This window comes from Eurypyga helias, unplaced genomic scaffold (genome assembly GCF_000690775.1).
Source record: "Eurypyga helias isolate BGI_N326 unplaced genomic scaffold, ASM69077v1 Scaffold51485, whole genome shotgun sequence".
NCBI classification, from domain to species: domain Eukaryota; kingdom Metazoa; phylum Chordata; class Aves; order Eurypygiformes; family Eurypygidae; genus Eurypyga; species Eurypyga helias.
Genome location: NW_010251765.1, coordinates 1 through 20002, shown reverse-complemented (window position 1 = coordinate 20002; position 20002 = coordinate 1). Strand labels below are relative to the sequence as shown.

At 41.1% G+C, this 20002-nt stretch overlaps 1 protein-coding gene across 1 annotated transcript; it reads left to right on the top strand.

Annotated features, from left to right (window-relative positions):
* Positions 1 to 620: 620 nt before the first annotated feature.
* Positions 621 to 6931, top strand: LOC104509994 (granzyme K-like). The gene is given in 7 exon segments (XM_010152114.1): positions 621 to 681; positions 769 to 906; positions 3397 to 3403; positions 3592 to 3693; positions 3695 to 3735; positions 5774 to 6027; positions 6770 to 6931. Coding segments are annotated over 7 exon segments (765 nt in total).
* The last annotated feature ends 13071 nt before the right edge of the window (positions 6932 to 20002 follow it).

Here is a 20002-nt window from a genome sequence, read left to right as displayed (position 1 = left end):
GGTAGATGACATCAGTTGCCTGACCCCGGTATCCTGCATGACAGGCGGGGATACTCACCACTATACCAAGATGTATCTTGGTCCACAGTTTGGGAGTGACTTTTGTACTCTACATGCCCTGAGTTTTCCCTCTCACTGGTCTTCTTTTCAAGTAGCCCTTGTATTCATTCTCCCATCTGCTTTCCTGCTTGAAAATGGACAGTTCCATTCTTCTCACATTTTTTTTTTTTCCCTTTAAAGTCAAAAGAGTGTTGAATTCTGAGACACTTAGGTTTTATTGTACATTCATCCCATGTAATGCTCAGAGAGTTTCTTATGTGCTTGTTTTCTAATGTAATACCTATGGTGAAGGGCTGCTGAAGTTCCTGTAAGACTCGGCCAGATTAATATTGAGACATGTTGGGGATTGAAGAAACAGGTGGGTTTTAAAAAAGCCTGAAGAAAGAACCTGAAGAAACCAAGACACAGTTAAAACAATGTGATATTAATGATGTAAAGGGAAACTTCAAGAGATGGAGCTATTAATAAATCGTTTCAACTACCATTTCCTCCAGTGGACATTTAAATAGAAAAGACTGTACTGTAATTTACAATGTTCCTGTCAGTAAATATCAGCAGCTATGACAAGCCACCTGTTACCTCTCCTGCTCTCTCTAATTGCTGTTACCCTACCCCCGAGTTGTAAGTATTCATCTAAAGATAAAAATATCCAAATTCCAACTTCCTCTGGATAACATGTAATGTAATTGCACTTCTGTTGCATTTCAGATGACTGCATGGACATCATCAGAGGACGCATTGTGCATCCTCATTCCTGGCCTTTTATGGCTTCTATCCAGATGCAGAGATCAACTGTGTGTGGAGGAGCTCTTGTGGGAAAGGAATGGGTTTTGACAGCAGCACATTGTGAATAAGTATCTTATACTGGGGCAATTTTAACTCATCATTGAGGTGGGGCATGGCGTGCAAGCCTGTAAGTGAAGGAGGATGGATATTGATTTCTTAAGAATTGTTAAAAGCTGCAGTTTTCTCACTAAACTGATCTAAGAACTTGTCATTCAGTTTTGTTTTGCAAACTACTGATCTCCATTGTCTTCATTAGTCAGATCTCGCCAGTGTTACAGGAAACAGACTATACTGATACATGACCCAATTCATTATCTATGCATCTGAGACAGCAATGTGTTAGAGAAGGGGATATATTCCAAAGTGCTTTAAACAAATACTACCTTTATGCCTGGGACTAAGCCTTAAAACACCCTAAGAGATGAAGCTGAATTAGATAGAAACATTATTCCTCCCATTTTAAGTGACCTGGGCTCACAAAAACTGAATGTCAGTCATCACTATGACAAGGAGCCCTGCCCTTTTGACAAGTCAAATGTGGGCATAAGCACACCTTCCTCAGGTGGGATACCCCAAGGCTGGCACAGCTGTTGAACAACTGGCTCAGGGTAAGGAGGACATCTACTGTTCATGTTAGGAAGTAAAAGGCCCTATTTTTGCTAAAATGTTCATTAGATCATGTTTTAGGGTTGGGTTTTTTTTTCCCCCTCCCTGTATTTTGAGAAACTAAAAGCAAACCAAGCACAATAAACTCCTGCAGACCTGACCTCCTCAAACACAGTGTGGGCAGGTCGGCCAGCCTTCTTTTAGCAGTTAGCCTGAAAGAGCGGACAGAGCTCCTTCTGTCTAACTGAATTTGGCTTCCACACTTGTCTAGCTGAATCAGGTTTAGTTGTGTTTTTTGTAAAGGTAGAAATATTCATGCCTAGCATGTGATATTTTGGACATTTACAAAACAAAATCCAAGCCTTCCTCTTTGGATTCAAGGGATTTTTTAATGGCAGGAGGAGTTTCTCACTCTTCAATCAACGGGTTAGAGATATCCAGTTATTTATGGTTATAAACATTCAGATTTGGGAGCCATTCAGTGGAAAGGCACTGGTTGTCTCTGGTCCTGTGGAGAGGACAGCTCTGGTCACTGGTTTGATTGTCTAACATGCACATCGTTTGGGCTGACTTTGTCACTAGGGCAAACTGAAACGACAGCTGTCTGTTCTCCTTCTCCTGAGCTGTATGATGATGCCTGTGCAAAACCCTCCACCCCTACGTTATGTCTAGACTGTTCTTAGCAGGTGCAACTGCTGTGCACGCAAGCCTTCCTAACTAATGCATATTGTCTCATAATCACCTCTGAAATAATTTTGGTCTTGGACAAAATAGCAGGAATCCAGGACATCAGCTTTGTGCGGCCTGAAAACAACCTGTCAGAGACCTGGGTGAGGCAGCACTGGGTTTGTTTGTGTTTTCAGTGGGTTTGTTTGGTTTTGGTTCTCCCCACTCCCTTTCCAGTCCCCTAGATTTCTCTGTATGCACAGTGCTGATTGCCTGAGCTTTCTGCTAGTCTAGGAGTTGCATCTCTGTTGGACATGATACCTGAAAGAGCACCAGGGATGGAGTTTTGTGAGTCTTATATCATTCACACTTGTGTAAGTGTGCTTTGTAGATAAAAAGAATTTTTTTAGGCACTGCCTAAAAATATCCATCACTGTCTAAAAATATCCAGCACTGCCTTTGCAGCTATTTTCACAAGCAAACATTCACATACAAATAAATTAATTGTATCGTTCAGTAAGGCATGCAGCTGCAATGAAGAAAATAGCTGGTGGGTTGGTTTTTTTGTTTTGTTTTTGTTTTTTAAAATTGATAAAGTCTTCATGTCTTCATTCTGACTTGAATAAGTTGTCTTGTGTGTTCTGAAGAAGCAGCACAGGAAACCAGCAATATGTCTTCTGGCAATGTCATCTTACTGGGCTGCATGAAGTTTAGCAGGGCAAAATGAAGAAAGGCAAACTCGTATAAATACAGTTCTGATGATACTCAGAGAGCTTGAAGGAGAAGGAGATTTATGAGTTGCTTAACTCTCACTGTTTATTGACATATAATTGTGTTTTGGCAGTTTCCTTTTTTAATAACCACTATGGGGGTGTCTTAGCTTAGGCAACTGCCATCCTTCTTCCTTAATGGGCTCAATCCTGTATTTAGTGAAGTTAAGGACAAAACTGTTATTAATATTAAAGATGTCCACTTTCGCAGAGCACTTACTTGTATGCATAATGCTCAGAATGAGTAATTGATTATTAATGTGTGTACTGACGTCCCTCTGATGTCAGCAAGACAACCTACATGCTATTAGTCAGGCATGTTTCAGTACTTTGCAGGCTTGGGTCATAAATCCAAAGGAGACTGTTAGAAGATTAGTGAAAGGCATCAGCACCAGCAGTCCTTGTGCACAGCACTCTCTTTAAAAAACAGCAGGCTTTTTAATGAAATTAATTCTAAACTCTGGAATTCGTGAAGGTCAGTTATCACACCTTTATTTTGCCAAACTAGGTTTACAGTAAAGAAATGTTACTTTGAGGAGGAAAATACAAGCTCATGTCAAAACATTAAAGTAAGCAGTGTCCTTCCCTATGTTTTAATCATGTGAAATTGTGAGTATTATGTTACATGTCTTTTGATTGTCTTGAGAGATGTTGCTCAGTTCCAGTAGTGACCTTCTGTCCTTGTACTTTCTTTAAATTGCAGATTAAACTCATCAGAAGTTAGAGTTGTTCTTGGAGCCCATCAAGCATCCATAGCTGAAAAAGAACAGCAGATGTTTAAGGTTATGCACTACTTTCCTAATCCCGTTTCACAAGTCTTCCAAGGAAAATGATATAATGCTCCTCAAGGTATGGTGTTAATTACTGTTATTTATTATGAATGGAATTTTGCTGATGATCATTTAGGCTATTCTTTGATATCGAAGAGTATATTGTTTGGATAGCTTAACAGTATCACAAAACACCCTGCTTTTGGTTGTGCTAACCTAGATAATGTTACAGGATCACTGGCACTGTGAGCAGGGATGACATTTAAAGCCCGTTCAGTGCTCTAAAACTCCCTTTAACCCTCTCACTGCAGTGATCCCACCAAAAATCCAAACCACATCAGTAATTTTTCAGATGCAGTGCTGAAGTGATGTATGCAGTGGTGTGTGGGTCACATCTATATCCCAAAGGGATACCTTGTGCTGGATTAAGCAAAAATGGGGATAAAAACTTACTGTTAATTATTTGGCATAACAACATAAAGTAGAAGTATGTATAATACAGGACATCATAGATGAATTCAGCTCTAGGAGCACAGAGTGAAGAAGGCTCAGGACACTGCAGAATGGAGCCTGGAAAGATGTCCTCACCACCAACATCATCCCGCATGCCAAAATGAGGCAAGGCTGTAATACCAGCTCCTGCTCAGCCTGCTTCTGCCTCATGTGTCCCTGCACTGAGAACTCTGTTAATCCAGCACTGAGGTTGTTGTGAAGGCAGCCAGGGGTGTTTTGATTAGGGAGAAGGCAGTCTCTACACAGGAATCCTGTAGATGGTCAAATGGTTCTGGGGGACTGCCTTCCTGGTACCCATGGTTTCAGCGCTGATCTGAAGTGCCTGAGAAAGGTAAGATCTGTACATCATCTTGCCCATACCTTTAGAAACATCATGGCTTCAGTACGATGCCCAAGAAAACTTGGATGGATCTTTATTCAGGCTATGCTTTGGTGTTGTGCCTGTGATAATGAAGGAATAGTTTTATGTGGTAGATCAATATGTGCATTGAAAATAACTGACTGAATAATTGGCCGCAGGCAACTCATCAGGAGCACCACATTCTTTGTGAACACAATACCAAAATGGATCAGTAGGAAGTCGTATTTCTAGAGCTGAAAGTTACAACTGTGTTCCATAATGACATGGATATCACAAAATCCTTTGTCTGAATTTGTCATGGGAGCAGGGTTAGTGTTAGCACCGGGGATCATCTCCCATCTCTACAGTTCTGCTGTAGTGGAATACTAAGTGACTTCTGTCTTTGGGAATTCCCACCAGCACTGGCAATAACAAACCATAGGATTTTTTTTGTAAACTTGTGATTTGTTGGAGTGCCAGTTTTAGAGGGTACGAAGCCAGAATGGTTTAACTGATGACCATTCAGCAACACATATAACCACCTGTGAAATGAATAGTGGTACTGTGATCACTGTAAACCAGAAAATATCTGTTGAGTAGCTGTGAGACCTTACCGAGCACCTGAGGGTATGTGTTTGTGTTTTCCTATATTTTCATTTACAGGCTTAAATTGGCCTCTGATGAAGGATGAACCTATCAGGTAAAGGCCAGTGAAACACAGACAGTTTGGATCTTTTAAGCCCTTTTCAATCTCTCAGAGCAAAAACTTGGCAGTCTGAAGAGTTCAAGACCCTATTTTTCGACAATTACATTGCTGCTGTCATGTCTAATCAGTTATAGCTTTTGCTTTCACCTTTGTTACTGGGTACATAGCACTGTGTTTTGAGACTTGTCTGTGTGCCAGTCAAGAGCCAGAATCTGATTTCAGTGCAGAAGTTCAGTGGCAAATTAGATTCCTGAATAGAACAGATCCAACAGCCTACCTTCTGTGTAGGTTTTTAATTTCCTACTCCAATCTATGGGAGGCTGGGCTTGAACTCACTGCTGCTGCCATAGGTAGGGAATTGCTATACAGACACCAGATAAATTCTTTTGGATTCGCAAAGGGGCAGTTAAGCTCCGGATCAGTTCCTAAATAATGAAAAGTGATTTATAAGAGAAGTATTGATCAAATGAAACTAGTTGCCAATTAGACCTAGATTGTACTTTCCTTCCTTTCTGCATGTGAAAGCATTTTTTTTCTTCTTTTTTTTTTTCCCCCCAACTAAATGGTGTTGCAAAGCTGAATAAATATGTGCAACTTTTGCCACTGCCTGAGTCTTTTGAAGATATCAAACCTGGCACAAAGTGCCAGGTGGCTGGCTGGGGACTCACATCTGAAAAAAAGCCATCAAAATATCTTCAGGAAGCAACTCTTGAAATTGTTAGTATAAAAAGCTGTGAGAGACAATATGAAAAGTACACAAGAATAACCAGCAACATGTTGTGTGCTGCAGGGAAGGGCGATGCTTGCCAGGTAAGAAGCAAGGTTACAAGGAGGAGGGGATGTGCCTTTAATAATGGTTCCCTTTTCACTGGGAACAAAGCAGTGCTAGACACCTACCAACGGTGATCAGATTCACAGTGACTTTAACCACATTTTTAAGAGACTTCTTTGCTGTGAAAAAGAAATGTTAAGACTTTGAGCAGTTTAGGTCAATGTACACAACAAGATCTAGAGCCTGGGAATTTGGATCTGGGATTATCTCAGTTAAGTTGCAGTACATTTCTTTAGCTAAGGTGCCCTTCTTAGGCACCACCTGTAGTTATTGGAAACAAAGAAGTACTTTCAGCGTTTGAATCATCTGATCCTTTCCAGATGTCAACACCTGACTAGTACAGAATTAACTGGACACTCAAAAGTGCTGTTTGGATCTTGCTTATGATGTCTTCTGAGCTTGAGTTAGCTTGAGTCCAGAAGGGCCAGTTGCTAAAGAAGTGAGAATCACTTTATACCAACAATAACAAAATACCTTTAGAAATAGGATTATGGTAGCACTGTGCTGGTCTGCAGCATTTTCATCAAAGGCTTCCTCAGGCTTGAAGAGAAACCTCTCCTTATACCTCACCCAACTCCTGTGAAGTGACGTAAGCCAACTGATCCATTTCATAGGCTGGAACAGGATAGACGCAACATTTCCAAACATGCAGGTGGCAGTGCACGCTCCTCTGGACAGCAACGAACACACATTGATAGTTCTGCCTATTTTCTGTTCTAGGGAGATTCAGGTGGGCCGTTATTCTGTGTTGGTCAATACAGTGGGATTGTTTCTTTTGGAAAAAGATGTGGAAGAAGAGGCATACCTGAAGTTTATACAAGACTGACTGAAAAATATATTGACTGGATAAAAGAAAAAATTGCCTTTCACGAAGATCCATGAGAAAGGAAAGACAGTTTTAATAGCTACTGTGCTGTGCATTAGAACTAGATGCTGCTGCTTTAGTGCACTGCCTTTAGAAAGTATCTCCCAGCTTTACAGAGTTACTAACACCATACAGCTTTATGAGAACAGTTAAAAATATTCCCCTTTGTACAGATAACATGTTTACTCATCTTTAGTAGGAAACTGCCTCTTAGATAATACAATCTATACCAGACTTCACTTTACTTAGTGTGATGGGAAAGTAATGCTTACCTTATTCATTGTATCTGGGATGAGGCAACACATCTGCATATTTACTTATAGAAATATTCATTTTCAGATGGATAGTGAGTGAGATGTCTGCTGAATGAGAAATAACAGAACAAAAGCTTTAAATGTTCAAATATTTCATTGTGGCATTATTCAAAAGCAAATAATTCAATTCTCCATTACTAAGTATTTATGTAACTAAAGCGTTAAAAGTATTAAGCAGATAAACATTTTTCCAATTAATCTTCCATTTTGAGAGAGAAAAAGAATTATATTTTTCTTTCTATATTCTTTTTCTTTTTTTTTTTGTGATCAAATCAACAAAATCATCTCTTCTCACAGCTTGATTCATGATCTCACCCTTTCAGTGAATGGTCTGTTGGAAAAAGTATAAATACTGATTGTAATATGAGTAATTATACTTCTCTAACATCTGTCAAAACAAACCAAGAATTTTGCTATGGATTTCAACAGACTTCTACTAACAGGAGGGCCTGCTGTGTGTCTGAAGAAGGCTGTGGTTAACTTGGTGTATTCCCATTATCTTCCAAATATTCTCAAAGTCTTTATTTGCCAACAGTTTGGAAGTGCCCATCTGCAGGGTTTCTCTGCTGTTTTGGTTATCCAGTTATTATGTACGGAACACTGTAAACTTTGGGATGTCACAGAGGCATGAATAAATATCTCCAACACGTCAACATCCTGGCCTTGATGGCTGACTAGCAGCCATATCACTGTGCTGAGCAGAGCAAGCCCTGTCTCATGAAGGCTATGCGGCTAAAGCAGCAAACGCACAGCCCAAAGCTGGGTTGGTAGTTGGCCCTGGTGCAATAAAACCTGTTGAAGTCGGTGTGTGGGGGCTCAATCCAGTTCTCACTGGAGGTCGTGTGAAGGAAGATCTTAAAAGATGCCAGGGACAATTGCCTCAGGAATGGAATACAGAGAGAAACCGGGAAGACCTGCGGGAAAAAAGGAGAATTGATAAAAAAGTCAAAAGAATAATGTACCGCTGTTAAGGCTTTTCAGCTGGGTGTCTCAGAGGATGTTGCAAACACAAATTAGACCCTTTTCCTTTTGTAAGTTAAAGAACAGCAAGGGTAACCTTCCCATACCACAGCAAAGTTTTTGCACCCTGCAGCCCAATAACAACTAATTGGTGTTTAACCTCTGAAAGGCAAAGATTTCACACACCCTGTTCATGTGACTGGTGGCTGTATCTCAGTCACTGATGGGAAATAAGGAGTGTCAGAGTCTGAAAACCATAACCCAGCAAGTTAATTCCAGTTCAGTTACTGGGCTTTGTGTGTGTGATCTCCTGTAATGGTTTTACTTCATTTACAGCATCTTTCTGTCTTTTCTGGGCAGTGTACCAGGTGAAAAGGCATTACTGATGATCCAGGACATCACCAGGCCCCACGGCCCCTGCCCACACTTGGGGGCTCAACCACCCATCCATGACACAGAACTCATGTCAACCCTGGAGGTCATCAGCCCCTGCCCCAGCAATGTCACAGCAGGGCCAGCCTCCATCTCCCTTCAGCTTGGCCCTGCCCGGCCACGGGCCCTGCTGAGCTGGGCTTACCCACAGGCCCATGTCCCAGCCTTGCCTTGGCTTGTCCTCAGGGAGGTGCAGGAGCAGTGAGCTGTGCAGTTGCCTTGACTCATTCTCTGTCCACCCTGAGGTGAGCAGAAGTCTTTGTTCCCTCCACATGCAACAGGAGGGAAGTCTCTGTTAGCACTGCAGTCCGCATTGCAACTGGCATTGCAAGTTGTCTCGTGAGAGAGTGTCTGCCCAGCTGCCCCTCTGGGTGAGAGGCAGCCTGGGCCAAGGAGCGTGGTAGGATTTTTGCAGCAAGGCTGAAAAATGCCCCACAGTTCTGCATTTTATTAGCACCCTTGAAAACACACAGTGGAAGGATGAGTGGTTCTGCAGCCGGCCAAGGTCTGGGAAAGGGCTTAACAAGGTGACCACTGCTGTCACTCATTGCTGAAACGGCTGCTGGGCTGCTTCTCAGAAGTGAGATGGAAACAGGAAAGCCACAGACAGCACATTACTTGTCCAGGTGCGTTACGGTTTTACAACAGTAGACACCAGCAAAGCCTGGCAAAATTAAGCTAGAAATACGCTCTTACTAGACTGAGAGGAACTCACATTTCAGCAGCTTGTGGCAGAGTTTACTGTCGTTTCCAGTTGTTTCCAGCACCGCATTTGCAGTTCCACTTCCCTTCAGCAAGAGAAATCTGGTCTTGTCTCTTTTAACCTGTCACGTCTCAACACAATTTCTAGGTGCTTATGAGGCGTCCCCTTGCACATTACCTGCCAGTTTCCAACTACCAGTTTCTTGAACCAGAACAGCTCTCCCATACTGTTTTTATCTTTACTGGAAATTCCTGAGTGGGTTAAAAGAGTCCTGCCGTGGAATCCCTTCTGCCCTTGGCCAGGACTGGGCCCCCAACCTACACTTGGGCTTTGCAGCTTGGTCTCTGCTGAGTTGACTTCTCTGTCAGACATTTGCGTCTTATCTCTGTTCTTACCGAGGTCTTCCAGGTACACAATATTTCTTAAGGAGTGTTTGCTGAGAAGTCTGGCTTGCTCGTCACCTAGGCATAATTGGGCATAGAGAACAGCCTCTAAGGTTGACCCGGCCATGCAAAGACATGACATATGGCACTGACAGGTGACACACACGGAGGTGACAGCTCTCCGTCCAATAGAGGGGGCTGACAACTCGTATTCACACATCACACAGGGATGTGGATGCCAGTTAGCTTGAGTCCTCCCGTTCTCTGCCCTTGTAGTGGGCAGTAGCGGCTGATGTTTTGTACTTGTTTTGGCTGTACTTCTAATGCACTCTATGTTCAATGTGGGAATCTTTTTTTTAAACAAACTTTTAGTTCTCAGTACAGAGGGTGGCACTATCTATTGTCAACAACTGTTGTTTCCTGAAAGTGCAGTGATAAGTTTGGAGCTTGGATTGCCTCCACAGCTCCTAGGCAAAGTCTTTGTTTTATCTTCTGACTACAGAACCGCCCGCCATCTAGCAAGCTGTAAAAGTAACCTTCCTTCTGGGCAACTCAATCTGGCATCAGGAAGAAACATTTAGAAAACAGAATTAAAACAAAGAAAGCCATCAGATTTTCCTGATAATTTTCTTGGATACTTGCCAAAGAGAAATAAAGATAAATGCAGAAGACTCCGTCGAAGTCTGAGTCAGTTCACCACAGTCAGACAAATTACAGCAGGCCATCTTAGTATGTCTTTGATTATGATTTACTAGTTTCCAAAATTTATTGTCATCTCATTAATGATCTGAAGGTGGTTCAGACACCTCCATCCCACTATATTTATAACCCCACAGACATCTGATGAAGCTCTTTTTGGACTGACTAATAACGTTTAATAAGCAATATCTAGCAGATTGCAAGGAGGTTAAACTCGACTGTAATTCAGTTCAAGGTGGCACAGGCTGATTAAAAGCCACTGAAATCAGCTCTGAAATGTGCATTAAAAGTCACCCATTAATTTCACAAGAAGTCATTGAGTCTAAAAGCTGTGCCAAGGCCCACATCCTTGTCATGACACAGAGGAAACCACAGAAAGATGAGTAAAAAACCCCTTAATTTAATGAAAAACAGAACAGAAACATTTTAGCTACTTCCAAAGGCACCCATTTGGTTCAGTGTATAAATGAGGGAGTTTCACAGGGTTCATTCATATGTGCATATATTTGTAAAAAGCAAGAAACTTTGCCCTATTAACACACCTTTTTTATTTTGATAAAATTTCAAGCCTTTCTGCAGCCACAGAGAAAAATAAGCAACAATTAAAACAGTGACAACATCAGTAAATGAAAAAAAAAGTTACTTTAATCACTCTTAGTCACTGCTGTCATTAAAAAATACTAGTCATGAGTATTTAATTAACCATTTCCATTTAAATGAATAAATGGCACATGGCTGTTGGTTTAGGTTATCTTGAAACCATGTAGAGGATGTAGAGTCCAGGTTTCTTGGAACGTCCCTATCTCAAGCTGTCATAACCACAACTGCATCACACACCTTTTCAGCCCCCTTGATGCCAGATAAAAGCAGCTGCATGAAAAGAAGGGGGAACTCTGGACTAGCGTTTTGCAACTAGGGTTGCAAACCCCCTGACTTTTCCAAATGGCAACGGACCATGCTGGCAGTGATGCGGCTTTCACCAATTAAACCCTGGGGTGTGCACATCCCGTGCCAAAGCCACAGTCCTGTCCTAGCACTGGTCTTACTGGTCTTAGCAGAGTTCACGTAACAGATGGTCATGCTGGGCACATGATTATTCTCTGAACTGAGGATTTGTGCACGCTGAGGGAGAACTCGGGAGAAACTTGCACTGCTTCCTTTCACTGGGGATCATGAGAGGCCTCATCTTCCAAGGCGGTCCAGCCAGATGGTCAGTGAATTCCTACTATGTACAATCCCGATCATAATGAAAAGAATGATGTGGAGGCAGTGACTGTACTTGCAGCACTGAAGATCTCACAGTGCCACAGTGTGTTTCAACAGGGACTGCACACCACAACCCCGAATTACTGAAGAAAAGTCAATTTGTGTATTCTGTCTTATGAACAATCGCGTTGATCTTATGAGGCGGTCTCAGCCTCATTATGCAGAAATATTGCACCAGGTAAACCCACAGCTGGTAATAAGATAACAGAAGAAGTAGACTAAGTTTTAATGGGAAATCGAACATGTTTCTCTTCTAGGCCTCTTTTTCTCACCTTGTTTGTACTGCACCAGTTGCTGAAGTCAGGGTGATGGTAACGGTTGCCAGTTTTGATATTGATATCTGGGACAATGGTTTTCAGAAGGGTTTGTTATTCTACCAACTGTGTTGTGCTGGTTTTTTTCCTTCTTACGATGGTTGATTCCACCTTTACCATTCTGAGCAGTATTCATCTGCCTAGCCAAACACTGCTGGTGACTCTGTGCGGGTTTCAGTGGGCACAGCCAGTGGATCATAAGTTCTGTTTCAGGCACTATTAGGCAATAGACAAACAAACAAAGAAAATCCTTTCCCTCTATGTTGGTTGTAAAAAACAGACGTGCTGATTTGCTACCAATGATTTATAAAATCCAAAAAAATTCTTCCATTTTATAAAACAGAAAAAGCCACTAAAGACAGTACTGTTGCCCAATGCTGTCCCAGCTGGCCTCATGGGATCCACATGAGGGAATATCTCATGTACCACAGCGTCTGGGGGCTGCTTCCTACTGTCAACAACCATCTGTAGCTGTCCTTCCTCTTGGTCCCCTTTGCAGCTTCTTGACAGGCAGCGTGAGAGACTTATCCAGCACCCAGCTGGCATTCGTAGTCTGTAACATTATAGGCCAACCCCTGGCACAGTGAAGAGGATAGATATTAAAGCACGGAGGACAAACAGTAACTATCTGATTTTAATTAAATCATCTAAGAAAGTATACCTGATTGTGAACTCTTTCAGAAATTTTTCTTGCTTAAATAGTTTATTCTGTCAGGGACAGGAAACATCTAATATAACCCATGGTCAGTCTGTGACAGTTTGGAAGATAAAGCAAAAGAGAAGAAGAATATGCCAGTATAAAGAAATCATATATTCAGTCTGTCAGATTAATCATTTTGAAAAATAGCTGGAGCTTTAAATAATTTACTTTTTTTTTTCCCCCCCCAGGCATTTGTCTTAAAGGATTAAACTTCTGGGCATTTGATTAAATGACTAAAAGTTAATGTCAAGTTTTTGATCAAATATTTAAGGCTGCTTTATGAATAAAATAAAAAAGCAATACCACTCACCAGATTTTATTTAATTTTCTCAAATATGTTGAATTGATGTAAATGTATATAAATTATTGAATTTCTGATGAGGAATGCAACGTTTTTTTGGGCACTTGGAGCACTGCCTAGTCATAAGACCTTTCTTTTAGTGATATATTAAGAAACTGAAAATAATGAGAACTGAACTAAAATAGATTTAGAAGTGATTAGGCTGAGTTTAGGTTTATGGCTTATAATTCTAGGTTTTCTGGTAGTTTTGTTGCTTCATGAAATACAAATTTATCACAGGCAATATACAGCTGTTACCCCTCATTGCTTTCTAAACAGAGATTGTTTGCAAACATTCCTTTTCTCACTTTGAGTTTAAACACACACACAAAGCTTTGAACTGGCTTTGGTTTCTTTACAGCAAAGAAGCTCATAACACACTGACAGTATTGTGTGAAATCTTGGTCCCACTGAAACGAGTGGCAAAACATCGATGTTATTGGGGTTGGTGTTCACCCACAATATGTGTACCCCAGGAAAAAAAAAAAATTAAAATACAGGCACATGATTGATGAGGCAAAGGACAAAGGATGTAGGAAGCGTGTTCATGCATGAAAATCCTGTTTATGCCTTGGGGAAACAAATTAACCTGTGCTAGGTACCTCCAAGTACATTGTTCTGGGAGACCTTGACTGGTGTCTCTTTTAATGGAAACCAAGTTATTCATTCAGTTCATGTCCAAACCTGTTCCCTGGAATAGATACCAATTGCATGCAGCATGGAAGTGCCTGAAGACTAACTGTCAAAAGTCTCCTTGCAGAAGTCTCTGCATGAATTAGCCCAAAGTCTCAAAGAGGCTTCCGTCTGGATAGACAAGATGAGACACAGTGTGAGGACTGTGAATAAGAGAAAGCAATAAAGATGGGTTGAAGGGATACAGTCTTGTTCTACTCTTGGTCTTGGGGTGCATTTTTTGCATGGCATAAGTAGTCTTGCAAAGAATAAAGCTGCATATAAATTGGAGAGAACACTTTTAAATAAAGAGATGAAAATGTCAGCAGTGAAAAAAACCAGCATAATGAGGACCAAGGGTGAGCTGGAGGGATTGTGTGGCAGAGGGAAGACAGAAGAAAAGAGCCACTCAAGGAAAGAAAGTGTGTGTAACACTGCGGAAAATTCTTTAATAGTTCCCATCGGTGTCGTTACTCCTTTCAGCCTTTGGCTGGCTCTTCCATGAAGTTTTATTACCTAGGAGATGCTGAAGGCCTCTTACAGCCTTTCTGGGATCATCTAATTATTCCGGAAAGTGTTTATGCTTCAAAGATAGGGACTTAGGAAAAAGCAGAGCAATTTCTTCTTAAAGAAAAGTGATGATTGATATAAATTTGATCATTTTGCTTATCTAAATGAATTAATTCAGATTGTTTTTTCTCTGCCAATGGAAAGGTTTCTACCCTGGTGATATTGCAAAGAATACATGGAAATATTAGCTTATGAGGACACCTAACCCAAACTCAACCATCTCAACATTTCACACATACAACCACAGATTTTCTTGTTAGTGACCCATGGAGTACAAGAACTGAGCTTTTAATAGCTTTGCCATTCAGTACAGGAAGTAGCTACTTAGTCAAGTCTAAACTATATATAAAGCATAGCTAAGTCTTTTGCAGAAATGTTGTAAGACAATAGCACTGCTTAATTACAGCAGAGTTTTCAAAAACATGTTTCAGTACAGAAAAGTAGAAATCACATTAATACAAAAGGTATGGTTCTATACCCATGTGTCCACAGAGATGTCACATTTTTTCTTAAAGAGCAGAGATGAAAATCAGCTTGAGTTGCAAGTGAAAGGATACTCCGCACCAATCCCAAAGTACTAAAATTCTAAAATTTATACCTAGGTTTTGGAAGTCAAATGGTGAACTTTGAGATTCTGCACAGGTACCAAGAACATGTCTCAAACGGGAATATGGCTTGGTTACCAGGGACTGATGGAGTCAATTGCCGTTCGCATTTAGTAGGAAAAGGATAAAATTCACAATATTTTTCATTTTATTGGCTGTTGTGTTATTGTTTGTGGCTCAATGAAACTAATGTCAGTGCTTTTTCCAGTCTAATCTGTTATATTCTAGTTCTGCAGAGAACTACTGAAAGCGTAAGTTCTGTGGTAACAGAGAAATGAGTGTGTATTCCTACATCAGCTAATTATGTCAAATAGTGAGAAACAAAATGTCTTTCACATGATCTCAGCCTTAAAGCTGCGTACCGTCGGGGCAGAATATATGCACCTGAGCAGCTAAGTAGGACATGTGAAGGACCATCATTCACATCTTGATAAACCGAACATTTGAAGATCGTTCCCAAATGGGCTTTTCCCCCCGCCACACCCCCCAAATGGTTGAAAATCAATAACTGTGAAAAATAGTGGAGATATTTTTCTATGTGGAAAGGCTTTTTTTTTCTTAAGTGGACATATGACTTTGTCATATGACTTTGCAGGACAGATTCCTGCAACCAAGACGTCTCACAGAAGAAACAACTATTGACAAAACTATTGATAAGGTGTGTGGGGGAGCGTGACGGCAAAGCATTGTTTTGGGCTGTGAGTGGTGGGTCAAGTTTAGCACTATACTCAGAGAAGTAAATTTTCCAAAGTACAGAGAAGGTATGTGGCTTTCTCATACTTTAAGAAACTCTCTAATACAGATGTTAGAAGTCTTGGTCACCAAAACGCCTTTCTTCCTCTGGAAATGTAGATGGTTTGAAAATATTAAAAAAAAAAAAAAAAAAGACCAGCATAACAGAATCACAACCTATTTTTTCATAACTTTTCCTCACTTACCAACTACCTATTTATTGTATGTGATCAACACAAACTTACCTGCCTTGGAGAAAATTGACCCCTTTTGCCATGTAGTAGAGCTTTTCCACTGTGATGTTTTTTGCCTCTTGGAACATGTTTCTCCAAGCACAGTGGAATTATTTAACTCGATTCGTGAATCAATTGAGGGAGAGCCTGTGATTTGTAGAACCGCTGAGAATAGCCACACTGTGCAGGGATGGCAGAGTGCAGAGAACCTTCAGCCAGAGCCAGGCCATGACCGTAACCCGTTGAGGAACAGGACTGTGCCAACTGGACGCGGTAGCACAGACCTGAAAGGTGCCCATCTCCCTTTATATGGCCACAGATCTGAGTGAGCAAACTCAGAGGAGAAGTTACATGCAATCAGTTTGGCTTCCAGCTCCCAGGCTGGACATGCCAAATATTTGTATGCGGAATTATGGGCAAGTATATTTTTTATATGCTTCCAGCAAGGTATGGCTCTAGGTCCTGACGCTCTCTGCAGATAACCCCACCGTATCCAGATGTTTCTATAGTAGCTCCTGAAGTCTGTGCATAGGTAGCCAGCCTACCCAGTTCTCTGCGTAGCACCTGGTCTGCCTGGAGAAAGGATGTAAACACCTCTTGCCTTCAACAAGTAGGAAATGTCCCAAAGCATCTATTTTTACCAGAGTGAAGTTGAGTTGCCATGTTACGGTAGAAACAAAGAGTAATTAGCAATTCATTGAAAAGATACAAGAAAAGAAATCATACAAAGGGGAGTCCTTGCCGCTATCTCACTTTCCTGATTCTTATCTTTTACTTCCTATTTCTGGCTTTTCATTTTGGACTTTGCAGCTCAGCTTCCTTTCGGTGTTTCCCTTTGAAACTTTGCTTCTCGTATAGCATTGTGCTTTTGGCTTTTTGTAACGGAAGCCTGGGAAAAGGTTGGATCGTTCAGGAATGTACGGTAACATATTTTTAGTTTAGGGACTGCCTTTTGGAAATGAGCAACAAGGGTCATGCATTAAACCTTTTCCTATTTTTAAAGAGATGTTAATGCTTTCTGCTTATCCTGACTTTACATGTTCAAAAGACTGGATAACAACAGTGGCTGGAATGCTTAAGTTCAGAAGAACTGGAGTGAATGACAGTGTCTCTATCTAAAGAGTAAAATGAGCAAAGCCTTAGAGTATTGGCCTAATGAATAGAGTGCTCCTGCATATCAGTACAGACAATCATGTATCATGGGGTATGTCATTCCATGGCAATCATTAACAGGCGGTGTCCAACTTTTCAGAGGGCATAAATACAACCTCAAGACCCCCACACAAGCTGCTTTTGCTAGATAAATGGATTATTTGCAAAAGAACTAGAAAATTTGTGCTCTGAAGTATTCGGCTGGAAACACAGTTCCCAGCTCACTGATACTAAGCCAGTGATTGCTCAGTTCCCTGTAACATGTTGAACCTAAGGGTTGAAACCTTTTCTGTTTCTAGTAGGAATGCCAAACATTATATATGGTGATGTAATTATGATGTAAACTGGCACCAAGACAATTTATACTGTAAATTTGGAAAAAAAAAAAAAAAATTAGCACTGATCTGATCTGATCCAGAAAATCTTTAAACATTTAAAGTACATTTATACCACAAGTTAAGTAATAGTGCCAAATTTTCTGCTCTTGGTAGCTGTGGAAGCTTCATTAATTCCCATTGCACCAGTTTTCATGGGAGAGCTTAGTTCAGGGCTTTACAGGATCAAGCTGTTCATCGGCAAAAAAAAGCTTAATGGATTCAACAGGTAAAAACAGAGATATTAAAACCAGGGAGAGTGACATTGTATTTATTTCACAACCTAATCAGTTGACGGTGTGGAAGGTCATAGTATCATTATTTCCTCCATGATATTCATTTATAAGCCAGACCTCTATCTGTTCATGTTTTTTTCTTCCATTACATGTATTTTTTGACCCATTGTAATAATTTACTTTGGCTTCTATCTCCAAACACAGAATACAGTTTCCATCTTAATCCAAATAATATTGGCTAGTTGCTAGGGGAGTGTGTTGATTTCTTTTACGATTTCTTTTCCCCACCACATTTTTTTATTTATCATCTCCCTAGGACATTTTCCCTGTGAGAAACCCAAACGTGAAATGCAGCCCTTTCAGATCTTGTTTGGTATTTTAGACATGGAGCATTTCCTAGATATATTTACAGAATAGGATTTTACCAGCTGGTGTTTACTACCAGGCATAAAAGCCTAAGTGCATGTGTGGATGGGTCTGCACGTCCTCTGTTATCCCCTCTGAGTAAGCAAGTGGGTATGAATTTAAGGGCAGGTGTGAATTAACTTTAGGGAGGGACTTTTGGGAGGGCTTTCCTGTTCCTTACGGCTGCAGACCTGTGAAGTCTCGTGCACTACGTATACAGCCTGCTTCTTTGGGCTATTTCATCCTCACAACCAGGTTTGGCAGAGGGACTGAAATGGCTACCGCCCGGAGCTGTGCTCCTGGCCCTCTGATCCAACAGCCTCTCTCCCACTGAGGGAAGTCCCAGTGGGATTTACATAGACTCCTCAACCTCACAGGTTACAGCCTGACCTATTAATATAGTCCAGTGTCAATTTTACTCAATGCTAATGCCAGCTGAAATGGGCAGTGTTTACATTTCTGACCTGTGAACTAGGGGGGGATGCTGTGGTGGTGGTGTTTTTTTAGAACAGGCTATTGCCATGTTGTAGTTGTGAAGGGGTAAGCGATAGCACATCCATTTCCACTTTATCTGCCCTCACAACCTTGCACTTCTTTTCCTTCTCAGTTTTTAGCTGCAATGTTCACTTCCATGTTTGAATTATTCATTTCACTTCCCAGAGGCCAGTTGCAATGGATTTTGAAGATGAAGTTGTCTACTACTGCTAATTGCTGTCACCTTATGGCTGCCAATAGCACTCTGTTGGTTTATGTGAGATTTCAACCTAATTCTTTAATTTTTACACCTTAAATTCACTGATTGGTCCAAGATTATATGTGAAAACAGGCATGAGTTAGTGCATGTAAACATATGACAGCTGGCAACTGTGATGAGAACTGCATTTTGAGTAATTATGTAGTGTATAAGACGGACGCCTGCAAATATTTGCCTGAGTGTATTCTCCCTTTGACATGTGTTAAACATAATAATTCTCTTGTCTTGTCTTCTCTTCTCTTCTCTTCTCTTTTCTCATCTCTTCCCTTTTCGCTGCGCTGCACTTCTCTTTCTCTGTGCTTTTTTTTCTCTACTATGTTATGCTGTGCTATGCTATCGTATCAGGTTCTTATACCCACAAATACCAAATGGCAAGCTGGTCACACACAAGTTTAGATTGATTCAGTTCCCACTAACTTCAGTGGCAGCAACTTTTGGTGTTCAGATACTTATTTATGTCTATCTTTACTCCTTTTTTCCTTTCCTGTAGATTTTTCTCTACAGCAGAAATTTCCACCTCTCTGGTGGCTCATCTGTTTCGCTGAACTCTTCGGTTGTTGGCTGTTTCATGTCAAGGCTCTGGCAGCATGAATAAAGTCTAAGAAGGGGGATGGGTGAAATTGAGACGTATTTTTTGTTTATTTATACTGATTTCATTGAAGAGCAACACCAGGGCATCCCACAGAGTTTGATCAGGATAGAAATGGTGTAAAGGGGAGGAGAATCAGGCCCCCCAAATCCACATTAAGGCTGTGCAGACGGTGCTGGTGATGGATGGGGATTTTCCCCCGGGTTGTGAGGTTGGAGCAGCTCATTGATCATTTGCCTGAACTTATTGCAGAAGATCGCACAAAATGCTGCTTTTGGTCTGACCTGTTTTCAGTTCCAGCAGTAATCTTGGAGCAAAATGTTTAATTCATCTCCACCTAAATACTGATTAAAAAATACTATTTCGTTGCAGGCAGGAAAACCACTACTGATACGCCTCAGCTCAGTTGTTAAATGGTGTGATCTCACTTTGTTCCTTAAAGTAACTGTCCATGTCCCCTCGAAGGGGAGGGCAAGGATTTATCCTTTTAAATTAAGACTATTCTTTCAGCAGTGGGATGATTCACTGTGATTTTCTCCTGGCCCCATGAGCTGCGTTAGCGAGGCAGGGCTGTCCTGTCAGCAGTGCGCCCAGCGTCAGCGTGATCCCTGTGCTGCAGGAAGGTATGCAACCTACTCAGGGTTGAGGGGCGGGG